The 16,504-nt window shown below is 38.3% G+C and overlaps 1 protein-coding gene across 1 annotated transcript; it reads left to right on the top strand.

Annotated features, from left to right (window-relative positions):
• The first annotated feature begins 2,831 nt into the window (after positions 1-2,831).
• Positions 2,832-16,035, top strand: psmc6 (proteasome 26S subunit, ATPase 6). Its single transcript, XM_008398510.2, has 14 exons — positions 2,832-2,948; positions 3,358-3,437; positions 3,959-3,998; positions 4,923-4,975; positions 6,566-6,633; positions 7,133-7,247; positions 12,747-12,834; positions 12,991-13,052; positions 13,125-13,248; positions 14,119-14,180; positions 15,062-15,182; positions 15,260-15,340; positions 15,515-15,586; positions 15,676-16,035. The coding sequence occupies exons 1-14, from the start codon at positions 2,864-2,866 to the stop codon at positions 15,792-15,794; spliced, it is 1,170 nt and encodes a 389-aa protein (XP_008396732.1). The 5' UTR covers positions 2,832-2,863; the 3' UTR covers positions 15,795-16,035.
• Positions 16,036-16,504: the final 469 nt, after the last annotated feature.

The following is a 16,504-nucleotide window of genomic DNA, read 5'->3' as shown; positions in this document are numbered from 1 at the left end:
CTTAGAATGATTCCAAATAATGTACAGGAATAACCTGGTGCTGTTACATGTCAATCATCAGGGGGGGGCCACTGGGGGGGCCAATCAGATGACAGGGGGGGCACTGGCCCCCCCCTCTGGCTCCGCCACTGGTCGGTGTCAGCTCCAGTTTTCAGTCTTTGCTTTCAGTGCTACCAGCAATTAGCTGTGTGCTTGTCTGTCTGCCGTGCTGCCTATTCCTGGAATGTTTATGAGCTATATTATTAAATCTCCATCATCTTCATCTTACCTTGGTCTCAGCGTCCTTTCCTCACCTCAACCACCACCCATTGTGACACTAACGTCACTGCGTCAGACGTTGTGGGGCGTTTAGGTGCAGTCCCTCGGTGCCATCTTTGCAGGCCACAGACCAAACAATCCCGGTGGTTTTGTTGTGCTACCAACTGCAATGAAGTTAGTTTCGTATTGGATTTTCAAATATCCGCCGAGTAAGCGGCATTTAGCTCAAGGTGGATCCGATTTATGAACACTAATTTCGGCCAGCCGTTCTCTAGCTCCCTCCTCAGCGCTCGGAGGTTCACTTCACTGCAGTCGGTAACGCAACAAAACCACCGGGATAAAGTTTGTTTTGGTCTGTGGCCTGCAAAGATGGCACCGAGTGACTGCACCCAAACGCCCCACAACGTCTGACGCAGTGACGTTGGTTCCAAAGCTCTATTGGCCAATAGTAGACATAGAAGGCAGCTCCTCATTAACATAACGATGCAGCAGAAAAACTGCAAACGGCAAAACAAGCAGAAATGCAGCAAGCAGAAAAAGACAAAGCAAAATATCTATTTTTCTTGACAAAAACGCATGTTTAGGTCAAATAAACATGCGTATCTATCGAGAGAGAGAGAGAGAGAGAGAGAGAGAGAGAGAGAGAGAGAGAGAGAGAGAGAGAGAGAGACATCGTTTCCGCTGCTCCTCCGCCTCCCTGTGCTCTGTCTGAGGCTCCGCTTGCCAGTGCTCCCCCCAGCAGACTGAGGCAGGAAGCCGGAGTGTCCGGAGAGAAACCTGCAAACAGAAAACCTGTCAAATCTTTTTACCTTTTTTCCCATAAATTTAAATCAGACACATGTTTGGTCCCAGTCAGATTTCTTCAGCCTCAAAATGATTACTAATTAGGTCTTCTAGGATTTTTTTCTTCTTCTGATAATATTTTTAGCTCCTCTCTAAAGGGCCCTGAACCATCTTCCAGAGGAGGGGCTGGAGAAACTGTAACCTCTGGTGTCTGATCATTTCTTCTCATAAATGTAAATCAAACCGTTGTTGGACATGTCTTCCCTGCAGTCGCTGTCTGCAGGGAAGACATGCTCATTGTCTGCCTTTACAGTTTGTTCTCCCTTCATTAAATAACAGAAGTCTGTCAACTTTGGATCCCCACAGATGATGGAGGACAGGTGGTACGTCTCCGTCCCACATTCTGCAGGCACATCTATGGTTTGAGTGGATTTTATTTGACTGGACTTCTTGAAGAAGTCCAGTCTGCTCGGTCCCTTCTTAGATGCTTCACTGTTATGTCTCCAGTCCAGTCTGTAAAAATTTTAATGAAAGTACAGAGCTACTCCAACATGCTGCCAGCCTGAGCAGTGCAATTGTGGAATTCTTTGAAGGACAGTTTTCTAGAACAGCCATAGCAACACTAATTAAAAGACAAGAGCTGAAGAAGACAGGATAATCTCCAAATTAACTTTCATATGTCATAGTAGAAAAAGAACCTGTAAATGAATATCAGATCAAATCAAGGGCTAATGTCTTGCAACTTTTAGATGAATCTGATTCAGTACATCTCAATCAAATGGCTGAATTACCATTTTCTTCTTTGATTTTACTGATGGTTTTCTAACAGCATTTTAATGTGTACTGCCACCTACTGAATTGTATTGTGAACCAGAAATGAACCGATATTCCAGATTTTCTCAACCCTGGTCTTCAAAGCACACTGCTCTGATTTGCTGTATGAGATTTGTAGAATAATTTAAGTATTTTTAGTTACTTCTTTAGCAAACTTATCTGCGAGTTTACTTTCTAAAACTCCTATGAGCCAGGACCCAAATTACTAAAATTCCTTTTATCTTAATCCTTTGATTAAACATGCAATTTATTTCAGATTCAATAAAAGCAACACCTACCATATGACCAAGTTTTGAAGCAGTATACATGTGTTGATACTCAAAAGTATTTAGACTGTAAATTAAAATAAAAAAATATGGATCCAAAGAGAAATTGACTGTTGCTGTAATGCATATAAAATAAAATTATTCAAAGAGTTATTGTATATATAATAACTGTTGACTGTTGGCAGGAAACATCTCCTGTAGCGGTTTGTATTACAATGAATTTGAAGAAACCTCTGACTGAAGACACTGTTTTCCTTTTTTGTGATCAAATTTTTATTATCTTTTACACTGAAGAACAGATACTCATTTGCACCTTACAGAAGAAAAGATGTTGAACAAAATTACACATAACTGTACACATGCTAAAAATATAACACAAATTCTAGATAAACAATGTCCAAATATGTCAAAATCCATGCTTGTAAAGAGTGAATGTGTAGGTTTCCAACATGTTGCTTTGAGTCCAGGCTCTAAAATCTGTCTGACTTGAGCGTCAAAAGTTAGGCAAAGAAGGCATTTGATGTGCATTTGAGTGAGCTTATATTATTTCTGTAAATTATGAATTTTATGCAGGGTTAAAAGTGTACTCGAAAAGTACTGATAGATTTCGAGTAGATGTTTAAATCCATATCACCACTCTACCAGTTGGTGGCGGTAATGCATCAGTAAGTTGTTTGCCAACCGCCAATTAATACCAGACGAAGAAGAATAATTTAGGAGTCATGGCGGACACGAGAGATAAAGCTTTGCAAGACTACAGGAAAAAATTACTAGAACATAAGGAGGTTGACGGACGATTGAAAGAATGTAATTGAAATTAACATTTGTACATTTTGCGACGTAGAGCTTGTAGTTTTGTACATTCGGATTGTATATTTGGAATAGTTAATGCTACTATGTTAGCTCGACGGCTAGCTTTTGCTTTGTCATGCAGTTCAGAGCATTTTCCCTTCAGTCATCCGTAAACCTCACTGTTGTTTTTTTGTTTAACAACGGACATAGAACTGTAAAGCGCCATATACTAAATCATTCAGTGTCGTATTTGTCTTTATCTTTGTGCATGCTTGTGAGAAAAAACATTGTATCTATGTGTTTCCAACAACGAAACCGGCCCATATGTATAGTGAGCTAGCAAGGCAGACTGTGAAAACATTGTCTCTATCTTAACTTGTGAATTGTAAATTCTATCCTGATGGCGTTTTGGTTTCATCGCTAGTAAGAGAACAGCTGAGGGAACAAACGAAGCAATACGAGAAGTCAGAGAATGACTTAAAGGCTCTTCAAAGTGTTGGTCAGGTAAGATTCTGTCTGTATTGCACTATATTCATGTGTTAGTTGATGTTTAGTTTATATCTTGAGTTGTTTATGAAGGAAAATCCTTTCAGTAGTAAGACGTTACAAACTGAATTGAATTCAGTGCGTTTTACTGGAACTAAACTGTTTATGCAAGAAATAAGTTTTTCACATTTATTTAATTATGGAGCAGTATGAAGTCAGGTTTAATAATTAATAAATAAAACAGTTAATTAGATAAAAATAACTAAAGCTAGATATTAAGTCGAATAGTGAAAGATTCTATGTTTTATAATTTTTTTCTTAGATTTTATTTGGGCAGTCTTGCCCCTGCTGTGTTTTGATCTCATCTCTCTCACATATCAGTGACATAGAGGAGTTTGAAACAGTTAGACCAGTGAGATCAATGGTTAACATTTGTTTCCATTTTAAAAGCACTTTAGAATATGTCTTTAATGTGTGTCTATTACTTTGCTGACAGATTAAATCGCATCATGACCTCATTGTACATTTGTTCTTTGCAGATTGTTGGAGAGGTGCTAAAGCAGCTTACCGAAGAGAAATGTAAGCATCTCCCTAACACCATGATATTTCATATGTTTTCATAGTTATATGTCCACTTAAGACATGCTAGTTTTCATCCAAGAGTGAATAGGCGTCTCTCATGTAAAAAAGACAGTCATTCAGCATAAGAAACTATTAATATAATGATATAAGGTAAATTATAATGTTACTTTGGAACTGAACGTATACAAAAACTTTTAAAGGTTTAACTGCTCTGCTGTAACATAACTGTCTAGCATTATTCTGATGTTTCTGTCAAAAGTCCGTCTACAGTTGGTTTACTAACTCATTCGACCCTTATGTCATTCTAAACATGTGACAAATGTAGGACAGTTACTAATGTACAGCAGCTGGAAAATATAGAAATTTCTCTTCTATGCGTTGGATCCTTGAAGAGAAAAATAGATAATGTCTGCATGTTTTCAGTTAACAATAGTCACCACATTGTTGCGAACTTAGCAAGTTTATTCCTTTATCTACATTTCAGAGAAAAAAAATTGGTATTGGCTAAAATTGGAATCAGCATATCAGGCTTTATAAAGATTGGTGATATGCCAGAAAACTGCAATCAGTCAGTTCTCTGCTGCACTGAAGCAGTTTCTGTTAACAGTTTTCCCACCCTGCTTTGGTTTATCCCTCCTGCAGTCTTAGCATGACACTCAGGAAGAGCGCGGCCGATGTCATGGTCAGTCAGTGAGAACTTGCTGGGAGTGTCCAGTCATTTCCTGAAGCCACAGGGGGTAAAAACATGTAAAAGTGCATGCAGGGTTAATGTGACCCTGCCAGACCCTGTACAGTGTATAAAACTCACACAGGGCCATTTGACCAATGTTTGGACAGCAGAAGGGTTAAAACAGACTACTGTTTTGCTTGAAGTTTGACATTGGATGTTTCACAGTTTGTTTTTTTTGCACTTCCTACCAGTCATTGTGAAAGCCACCAACGGTCCCCGATATGTGGTTGGATGTCGCAGACAGGTGAGCGCACATAGTTATCATCCAGGAGTATCAAACTATTGCAATATAAGTCTAGGATCAGTTCTGAAAAACTTTTAGTTCTCTTTTTTTAGTAAATATTACATTTCATTTTTTTAATATGTATATGTTTCTCAATAATCAATAGAAAAAATATTTATTGGCATTACATCATTCAGGCCCTTCTCAAAATCCTGACCAGCTGACATCAGGACTTTGATGGCCACTCCAAAAAGTTGACATCCTTTTTTTTAAGGCAATTCTTAAATAATTTGGCACTTTGCTTATGAATGTTTTCCATTTAGAAGAGCTACTTGTGCCCAGGATTCAAATTCCTTCCACATAATATTTTATTGCTTTTTGTTTTTCTGTCAAAACAGAGTAAACATGAGCTGAACACTGACTTCTGAGAGGAGTTATTAGAAGAGCAGCTTTAATAACATACCATGTTTTGCTAGAGGGTGTCAGCTGGAAGATTTTGTGGTTACAATGTAGCCACAAAATATGTTCTGGCTACAAATCAACAAAGCAGTTGAAGTCCTATGCCTATCTAAAAGGAAGTCAGACTTAGCCTAACAGACAGCATGGTCATATTAAAATAGTTCCACACACTTGCCAAATCATTCACCCTGTGAAGGCCTTTACAACGACTGTTCATTATCAGACCCATTAATGATAATGAGCTGACATCAGTTTACACCAGAACTACTCAATGAAGACAGTCCTAGTTGTTTGGGGAGTGATGATAAGACCATTCAATCTGGATTTTGTTTTCCTGTAATGAAGCCTTTCATTTAGTTATGTAACATCTTTGAATTCAATTCAGTTATTCTTTAGCACCAGATCACAAATGTCGTCTTGAGGCACTTCACAAAAAAAAAAAAAAAATTCAATTCAATAATAATATCTCAAGGGATCCTAGTTGTCAAACTTTTTTTTATTCAAATCAGTTTAAAACATTTCTTCATCTAAGGAAACCCAGCAGAGAGTCGTCGAGTCATTTCTTGCATCATTCACTCCTCCTGTTTCACAAAACCTGGATAGCGGATTGAGCCGGGATTTTCCAGATATCCTGATCTAATTAAGCCTTGATTAGGTTTCACAAAAGCAATATCATTTAAGTTACCATGGCGATTTGTCCTGTGCATTGAAGAGAAAAATGGATAACGTCTGCATTATCTATTTAATGCACACATTAAATAGATAATGTAGCAAAAAAAGAGCTTTGCCTGCTCCTGACCAGGCTATATATAATAACTGACAGTCAAAAACATGACTGTCAGGTTAATTTTTCTCTCCAAATTGTCCCTAGGTGTGAGTGTGTGTGTGCATGGTTGTTTGTCCTGTGTGTCTCTGTGTTGCCCTGCGACAGACTGGCGACCTGTCCAGGGTGACCCCACCTCTTGCCCGGAATGTTAGCTGGAGAGGCACCATCACCTCCCGACCCCACTAAGGACAAGGGTGTACAGAAAATGGATGGATGGATCTTTAAAATGATCCATGACTGTGTTACAGTTTAATTGTGTTTCTAAAGACCATGGCAGTGTTGAGAACTTGGAAAAAATGTAATGACTACAATATTTATCTTTCCAGTTGGACAAATCACAGCTGAAGCCAGGCACCAGAGTGGCTTTGGACATGACTACACTCACTATAATGAGGTGGGCTACAGACTTGAACACTATTCACTGCAGTTTGACCTAAACTTACCACATGAAGGAGGTACAACATAAAGGAAGAAAAACATAATTAGCTAAAGCAACATATAAAATTAATAAAGCAAAACTATCTTCACAAATAAGCTAATATGAAAGTGACAAATATTCCAACCAGTAGTAGCCCCTTCCAGACTTATCCAGATCTACTTTTTTCTCATTTGACTGCTCATTATTGCTACCAGTGGTGGGGAAAAAGTTGGAACAGAAGAAATAGATTTTGGAATGTAATATTTAAGATTTTCATTTTCCTATGTGCAGCCGGATTTGTAGCTGAGACATAGGAGTTTAACTATTTACTTTCTCAGTGATTCATAGCAAATCTGAGTTTGTTTTTTGCTCTCACTAATCGACTTTGAGAAAATAATCAGGGAGAGTTTTCTTTCTTCCCACAATGGCAGTTTGTCATTTGTATCTAAGACGTCTCCCTGTCTGTCGGACAAAGGTACCTACCCAGGGAAGTGGATCCTCTAGTGTACAACATGTCCCATGAAGATCCAGGCAGCGTCTCCTACTCTGAGATTGGAGGACTGTCTGAACAGATCCGTGAGCTGAGAGAGGTATCAATTAATCAAGTTTATTTGTTTAGCACTTTTCAGCAGCAAAGTGGTTCACGGTTGGAAGTACTTTATAACTGGTGTGATGTTCTCTATTTTCTTGGTTTTAGTTAGAACACCAGCAGCAGCGTTCTGGATCAGCTGCAGCTGGAGAATTTTATTTATTTATTTTTTGGCAGTTATGTGCAGACACTGTTGCAGTAATCAATGTGACTAAAGTTAAACACATGGATGAGTTTCTCTAGATCTTGCTGGTATAACTCTTTAGATGCTTTCCAATCTGTTCTAATGTCCACTCAGCAGCAAAGCCTGTGATGTTCACTAGAACATCACAGCCATGACGGTTCAATAGAACACTCTGTCACATACAGGGCTTAAAGGCTTAAAGAGCTCCGGCCGGGGGCCGGATTTCCAGCTTTTGACCAGACGGTCCACCTCAACCAAACTGTAGTCTCCGGGCTTTAAGAGCTCCGTCTGGGGGCCAGACTTTCAAGCAAAGCGAGCATTGGACCAAACAACCCGCCTCAACTAAACTGTAGATAATAGACAAAGATGTCTGCCAATCAGAATTCTAGCTCCCGTGTTCTTGACCAATGACTGTAAAACGGTTTGTAGAAAAGAAGCGTTTGGTTCGGCGATTAAATCAAATGCGATATGAAAGAAGATGGAGTTTGTCTCACCCGGTAAAGATACACGTTTACTTGAGAAATGAATTAAAAACAAGTGGCGCTGGGCATGGCTAGAGGAAAGGTGACAGGAAGTTGGTGGAATTTTTTCCAAAAGGGGGCGCTGGGATTCCTTAGGGGGGCGTTTGGTCGAAGGTAAACTTTACACCTTACAATCACAACAATACAGTCATATGAAAAAGTTTGGGCACCCCTGTTAATCTTAATTATTTTTATCTCTAAATATTTGGATGTTTGCAACAGCTACTTCAGTTTGATATATCTAATAACTGATATACACAGTAATATTTCAGTATTGAACTGAGGTTTATTGGACTAACAGAAAATGTGCATTACGCGTTAACACAAAATTTGACAAGTGCAAAAGTATGGGCACCTCAACAGAAAAGTGACATAAATATTTAGTAGATCCTCCTTTTGCAAAAATAACAGCCTCTAGTTGCTTCCTGTAGCTTTTAATGAGTTCCTGGATCCTGGATGAATGTATATTTGACCATTCCTCTTTGCAAAACAATTTCAGTTCAGTTAAGTTTGATGGTTGCCGAGCATGGACAGCCCACTTCAAATCATCCCACAGATTTTTAATGATATTCAGGTCTGGGATGGCCATTCCAGAACATTGTAATTGCTCCTCTGCATGAATGCCTGAGTAGATTTGGAGCGGTGTTTTGGATCATTGTCTTGCGTAACTTCAACTTCGTAACTGATTCTTGAACATTATTCTCAAGAATCTGTTGATATTAAGTGGAATCCATGCGACCTTCAACTTTAACAAGATTCCCAGTGCTGGCACTGTCCTCACAGCCCCAAAGCATGATGGAACCTCCACCAAATTTTACAGTGGGTAGCAAGTGTTTTTCTTGGAATGCTGTGGGGTTTTTTTGCCATGCATAATGGTTTTTTTTATGACCAAACAACTCAATCTTTGTTTCATCAGTCCACAGGACCTTATTCCAAAATGAAGCTGGCTTGTCCAAATGTGCTTTTGCATACCTCAAGCAGCTGTTTGTGGCGTGCTCGCAGAAAAGGCTTCTTTCGCATCACTCTCCCAAACAGCTTCTCCTTATGCAAAGTGCACTGAATTGTTGAACGATGCACAGTGACACCATCTGCAGCAAGATGATGCTGCAGGTCTTTGGAGGTGGTCTGTGGGTTGTCCTTGACTGTTCTCACCATTCTTCTTCTCTGCCTCTSTGATATTTTTCTTGGCCTGCCACTTCTGGGCTTAACAAGAACTGTCCCAGTGGTCTTCCATTTCCTTACTATGTTCCCCACAGTGGAAAGTGACAGGTTATATCTCCGAGACAACTTTTTGTACCTTTCCCCTAAACAACTATGTTGAACAATCTTTGTTTTCATATAATTTGAGAGCTGTTTTGAAGTGCCCATGATGCCACTCTTCAGAGGAGATTCAAATAGGAGAACAACTTGGATTTAGCCACATTAAATACCTTTTCACATGATTGGCTACACCTGGCTATGGAGTTCAAAGCTTACTGAAGTTACCAAACCAATTTTGCATTTTAGTAAATCAGTGAAAAGTGGTCAAGGGTATTCAAATCAATAAAATGCTGAGGGGACCCAAATTTTTTGCACCTGTCAAATTTTGTTTTAATGTATACTGCACATTTTCTGTTAGTCCAATAAACCTAATTTCAATACTGAAATATTACTGTGTCCATCAGTTATTAGATATATCAAACTGAAGTAGCTGTTGCAAACACCCAAATATTTAGAAATAAAAATAATTAAGATTAATAGGAATGCCCAAACGTTTTCATATGACTGTACCAATTTAGACTTTGAGCAACTTGCTAAAACTGTATTTCGAAACATTAAATCATGCCTGGCTGCAACTGTATCGATGGCAGCTCTCCTTCTATCCAGTGTTTGTAGCTTCTTGGCGCAGCTCCGCTCCTGCTAGTAGCTTCACTGCATCAGGTCAGTGTTACACCGGCTGATGATGTTGCTGAGATTCATTTTGTCTGGTGTCTGATTTTCTAATATTTTATGTTTTATTGAGGATTTTTGTACATATGTTTTGGCAGTTCTGTGATCATGTCAAAGCAGCAACTTATATTAAAAAGTGTTTTATTGTCCTTCTGGATGCTGCCCGCTTCCATGGAAGGACAACAGAAAATTGCTCTTATAAACATGTAATTTCTAAAATCACGATACCCTCACTGTGTATCCCTCTGAAAAATGAACCCATTTAAATAAAGAAATCCCTCCATGGGTGATACCACGATAGAGAGTGTTCATTTTATAGCGTTAACACAGTGCTGTAAGTGGTCCGGTATGAAACGGGGGTGATAGATCAACGGTACCACAGCACTTTTAAATTTCAATAATCAAAATACCAAAATTGTTTCTGTTGTTTTAAAAGGTTTATGTCAGTCTGCCTTTTTCCCATCGATACCTTTCCGGACCGCCCTGCACTTTACGGGGTTAAGAAAAAACAAAACAAAAAAAGTCGCACATTGTGCAAAACTCTGAAACAGGAGAAGTGGGACATAAAACGGAGCAACGAACTAGATGTGAATTATGGCAGAAAAACAGAATCTGACACTGAACAGTGAAAAATCAACACATGATGTGAAACACATGACGATTAGGTGGCGCAGCAAGTGATGAGTGAAGATTACTGATGGTGATGGTCAATAAATTATAAAATAAATCTAGCAACAGGAAAGAAACTAAAGTGGACATAGCAATWAAMCAAGAGAGGATAATACTAATCAAAGGAAACTAAATGGAAATGAACGAAGAACAAAATGAAAGAATAAACTAAGAAACTAAAGTAAATACAGAGGAATAAACTGGTATGGCAAAACCTTTAGAGCAATAATTAATACAGAGACTGTATGGCAAGAATAAACAGACACTATTTCCAGATAAAAGTTAAAATAATATTGTTGGTTTGTTGAGGCCACATCTAGTACTGAAAATAAATATATCTTACAGACCATAACAGTAAATAACTGATCTCTTATTTATGTTTTTAATTATATTTGATATATTTCTTCAATATTATTTTTCATTTCAGTGTTAATGTCATGAGGCTGATGACACTTTCAATTTGACTCATTAGGATTTGATTAAGAACCAGATTTGTTCTTTGTAATTTCTGTCCAGTAAAACTATTAATCTATAAATCAATAGACGGGTCTATATAAATATATAATCCATGTTTCTGTCTCATATTTGTATGGCATTAAAAGGACCTGGAACTTTAGTTTTTCCACTGAAAGCTCTGGTTTGCACAATAAATGACATCTGGGTGAAATTTTATGGATGATGCTCTGATGTCCCATTCTCCTGAAGGCAGCACAGAGCTGCACCACCAGAAACTGACAAACACTGAAGAGAAGAAGAGTTATGATTAATGTAGTTATAGTTCTATCCATGTTTTAATGTTGCAGAGCTCAGTCGTTTTGCAAATAGTTCAAAGTTTAAACTGGCATGTTGAACATCTTTTTTCTGGTCATTTTGTGGAATATTTAACAACTAGAAAATGGCACAGAACAAGAATATTTTTTCCACTCTGATTGGCTGCTGTTAGGCCTACAAATTTTAAGTTGAATGTTCATTACATTTTTCATAGACACCTGTGAAAATAATTTCTATTCCCATGTTTTTTTTTGTTCTCTGGGAAATTATCTTGATAATAAATACAGAAACAAGCATAAAAATCAAAACATCTACTATAGTGATAGTAATATTAATATTAAAATAATAGTCAGTGCAAAGTAGCCTACAAATTCTTTGTTGTGGGCGGTGAGGGACCTGGTTAAAAGCTGGGGGGGCGCTGGGCCAAAAAAGGTTGAGAAACACTGATTTAGTTGGTTATGTTACATGATCTAAATTACTTGCTAAAACATTGACTGAAAGGACTTTTATTTAATGTTGAGGGATTTTTGCCTGTAAGGCAAACCTTTAGGGCACAGACATTTTACATTTTGTTTTGAGTTGAAATGTACTGAAGCCTTATTTAACTTTGACTGTTTAGCTTTTTAATTGTATTGTTAGAAGCAATTGTTTGCACTATTCAAAGACACTTTTTATTAAACTGTGGCAATAGCAACGGCATAGTTAATTTATATCATCACTATAAGTTTCAGGCTCAGGATTTTTTTTTTTACTTTAAGCCTTGCACATATGTAATGATGATGGCTAACTGTGTTGGCAGTGGAAATATATTTTGTCAGACTTTGGCACAAAAATCACAGAAGAGGTGTTCTTTCATCATAATTGTTGTTGGACCAAATAATTTTTTGTCTCCATATATTTGTATATTGATTATTGTCAATGTGGTCTTTGTGTTCGTTTTTGCACAAAGCTCTCATGGGTCCACAAGACACACCGAGCTGCTGCAGTATACATCACAGTATTCTGCAATGTGTGTGTTTTATAACGGCATATTATAGAGACGTGATCAAGGCACAGAGAAATGACTATTGTGAGTCAACAGGTTCAGATGAGGAAATGGTTACGCCCTATCTTGCACACATGGTCAGAACAACAGCTCATGGAAGTTGAGATGCACTGTTTTCCACATAGATAACCGTTTAAAAAATTCAGACCAATCACACACATGGAGTTTGCAATGGAAGTTTATGACAAGATGGCGCAGATAACATGAGGATGACGACAAAATGGTGCAATTTTCATCAACACCGATAACTGACGTTGACATTTCGGCTAGACCATGCAGAGAAGTTAAGATCAAGATGAACTGTGGACGTACTGTAAGAGTGTCAGGGAATTTAATTTGACTCATCGCGGATTGAAAAACCTGCCTTTTCTTACTTTGCAGGTGATTGAACTTCCTTTGACCAACCCTGAGCTCTTTCAGAGAGTGGGAATTATTCCTCCAAAAGGTTGCCTGCTTTATGGGCCTCCAGGTAGTAGCTGGCCAACTTCACACATTTCTGTTTTAGTCACATTAATTTAAGTTCAGAAACATTTATAAGTAGGCATTTTTTCTTCATTTTCTACTGTTTTTGGCTTTTCATAAATGCTTCTCAACCTTTAATGGTATGAATTTTATTCTGGACCAGGCACTGGAAAGACTCTTCTTGCTAGGGCTGTGGCCAGTCAGTTGGATTGCAACTTTCTGAAGGTGAGCATCAGTCCTTCGTGCAGTGTTCAGCTCCATTCTACAGCTGTGTGACAACGTGTCTTCACATTACAGGTTGTGTCCAGCTCCATTGTGGACAAATACATCGGTGAAAGTGCAAGGCTCATTAGAGAGATGTTCAACTATGCCCGGGACCACCAGCCATGCATCATCTTTATGGATGAGATTGATGCCATTGGTGAGGAATCATGCTAGCTCTCTGCTTATTTGATTGATTGTAGATTATATAAATGTTTATGACAGTGTTATGTCAGTCTTATTCACCCCCCTTCAAATAAAGTGTTACCCAAGCTCCTCACTTCAGAGTCAGCAGCAAACACAACTTATTTAAGGTATTTAAGGAGGTTTAAACAAGCCAAACTGCCTTCAAAGGCTGAGTAATAATATTCTGATAATGTAGAGGATAAAAACCCGATCCACCCATCAATCTTTCCGGACTGCAGCTCAATTTCTAATGGGGTTCTGGTTAAATAAGCCTACAAAATATAGTAGAAAGCTAAACGAGAATTTCTGACATAAAGTTGTTAATCTACTTGTAGTCTAAACAGAGGAGTAGGTATTTTAACCTGTCGAGGAAAAGCAAAGTGCAGGAGTTGGACTGTAATAAGCTCAGCGCTGTGCATGCAGCTCTACTCATGTCAGCCAAACATCACTGAGCCTGAAGGGTTCAAACTCGGGTCTGGAAGTTTAACTGGTCACAGTTTAAAATAATATGTCGGCTTCATTTTGTGTTCGGACCTCTGATTAGAGTTAATCAGTCGAGTTGGATTTGGCTGAACTTGATATTAACAGAGGGTCTGCAACCTTTACAGCCAATGAACCATTTATGTCCCAACACATCTAAATAAAATGGATTTAGAGCCACAAATATGACCTAACCTTTTGAAAAAAACATCTTATTATTTATGATAAATATCTGCTACAAGAAATCTGTTGTAATTTTTAACAACTGGTTACTGTATGTTGTTTTTATTGTGTAAATCACTTTGAGCAAAGAAACTTGACTTGTTTACAATGGTCCTAAATATTGTCATTTTATTTTCTGCAGGTGGCCGCCGTTTCTCAGAAGGTACTTCAGCTGACAGAGAGATCCAAAGAACTCTGATGGAGGTATGAAATGAATATCATTTGCTGTGTTCTGGTGGGTAGGACATAACCACTTGGGAGAAATCCTCTCATCATAATCATCACATTATGATGAGATTTTTACCTTCAGGTCAGCACCACAGAGCTCTATTTACAAAAACCTGCTGCCATGGAGATGGTTTCTTTTCCCAGACTGTCCCTCTGAACTCTTAACTGTCAGTGTCCAGAATGCACATTTGCACTAATTAAACTTTTTTGTTGGTTAAAAGCAGTGATTAGATGCATATTCACAGGAAAAAAACTGTATTTTCCCAATAGAAGTCAAAATATTTCATTGAGAATAAAATGGAACCAAAGTCAAATTGCTGTTTGTGTGAACAAACTTGACAAAGGAAACTGATCAGGTTTTTCTTACTGGAGTTTGTATATGAATTGTGCATTATTAGGACATAATTATGTATTATTGGATGTCAATTCAGATTGCCAAAATCAATTTGATTCACAATTCAGTTTTATTGATTTCCCATTCAGTTAAGGATGTTACACAGTCACCATTTTACTTGGATATGGAAGTCATTCTTAGAACTACTGCTTCAAATAGTAGAAACTAACATGGTGCATTAGTAAAAATATCAATATTTACATTAATCATGTTTTTTTTAATTTAACATGACCTGACAAAACAAAAGTGCCATTAATTAAATTCAAATCACCAAAACTAGTGGCGATCGTACAGAAAACTGCATCGACTGCAGTTTTTAAAAAGACTGATCTGCCGATTCATGATTGGCGACAGGCTTGTTTTCCTTGATGGCGTCGGTCAAAATAAATGACATCAAGAAAGTCTAATACAACCTCTGACTGAGATCTGGAAGATGACTCTTCTCTTTCCTGTGTTCTGTCAGCTGCTGAACCAGATGGACGGTTTTGATACTCTACACAGAGTCAAGATGATCATGGCCACCAACAGGCCGGACACCCTGGACCCAGCGCTGCTGCGGCCTGGAAGACTGGACCGGAAAATACGTGAGCATTACTTTCTGTGTTCATCTGTCGGCTTCATGTGGAAACGCACAACAAGAGCTCTGTGTTCTCCTCTTTAGACATTGAGCTGCCAAATGAACAAGCAAGACTGGACATCCTCAAAATCCACTCCAGTCCCATCACCAAACATGGCGAAATAGGTTGGTACACAAATTGCATCCAGGTGAACTTTGATGCACCTTTTAGTAAGACCTGTGTGCTCAGTAACCATCTAAACCATCCTTTTTTTGTGTAAGTTTTTGTTTGCTCAAAATTAGTCCAGCACACAAAATCTTCTAGCATTAATTGTCTTGATTTCTTTGATATTTTCCCAGATTTTGAAGCCATTGTAAAACTGTCTGATGGTTTCAATGGTGCTGATCTGAGAAATGTGTGCACTGAAGCAGGTAACAGTACCATCGTCTGCTAAAAACCAGAGTCCTTCGCACACTTACCTCCTTGATCAGGGTTTTTATGCTGACTTTTGTTTTCTCAGGACTGTTTGCGATCCGGTCTGATCGTGAGTACGTCACTCAAGAAGACTTCATGAAAGCTGTTCGCAAAGTGGCCGACTCAAAGAAGCTCGAGTCCAAGTTGGACTACAAACCTGTTTAAACCCTTCCTCTCAGAGCTTTTTCTGGTTTAATGTTCTTCTCATTTACTGGCTTGTTGTCTTCACTGCTTCAAAGCCACAAAGACTTGGGGCAGTAAACATCAATGATGATTGAATGAGAAATTAAATGAAAACTGCTTTCTGTTGTTTATACCTCTTCAGCTCTGCTGATCATTCTGTTCTTCTATAAACCAATTGTGTAAAACTACGGTAGTTTGCAAATACAGTACTATTACAGATGTATTGATGTTTGTTGAGTCTGTTTCTGATGGTGTCATTTGTGCAGAACTTAGTGTGGATTTTCTGAAATGAAGGTTCTGAGAGTTTCAGTTCCTGTAGAAACTACAGATCTTTTCCCAGAGATCTACAGTTCCTCATTCTTGGTGGCCTGACAGATGCAGTTTCAGTGTAAAACAACTAACTGAAAATGTTTGCAGATAAATCTGCTGTTACATTTGGTGTCATATCTGCCTCATTCAAACTTGACTATAATATCTGTTTTAAATTATATGGGGCATATAAAGTGTAAAGTGGCACCAGTTGTGCTGAGCCTGAAACACATGCATCCACCTTACATCAGTGCTGTTGGGTTGGGTTAAGGAACACGGGTTAAGATAAATATATTCTTATGGTTTCTGTGGTTACTGTATGTAGATATTTCTCTCCTCTCACTTCATTAATAAGTGTAGACATGATTCTGTTCATCCTGATC

This window comes from Poecilia reticulata, linkage group LG21 (assembly GCF_000633615.1).
Source record: "Poecilia reticulata strain Guanapo linkage group LG21, Guppy_female_1.0+MT, whole genome shotgun sequence".
Classification (NCBI taxonomy): domain Eukaryota; kingdom Metazoa; phylum Chordata; class Actinopteri; order Cyprinodontiformes; family Poeciliidae; genus Poecilia; species Poecilia reticulata.
This window is presented reverse-complemented; position numbering and strand designations above follow the sequence as displayed.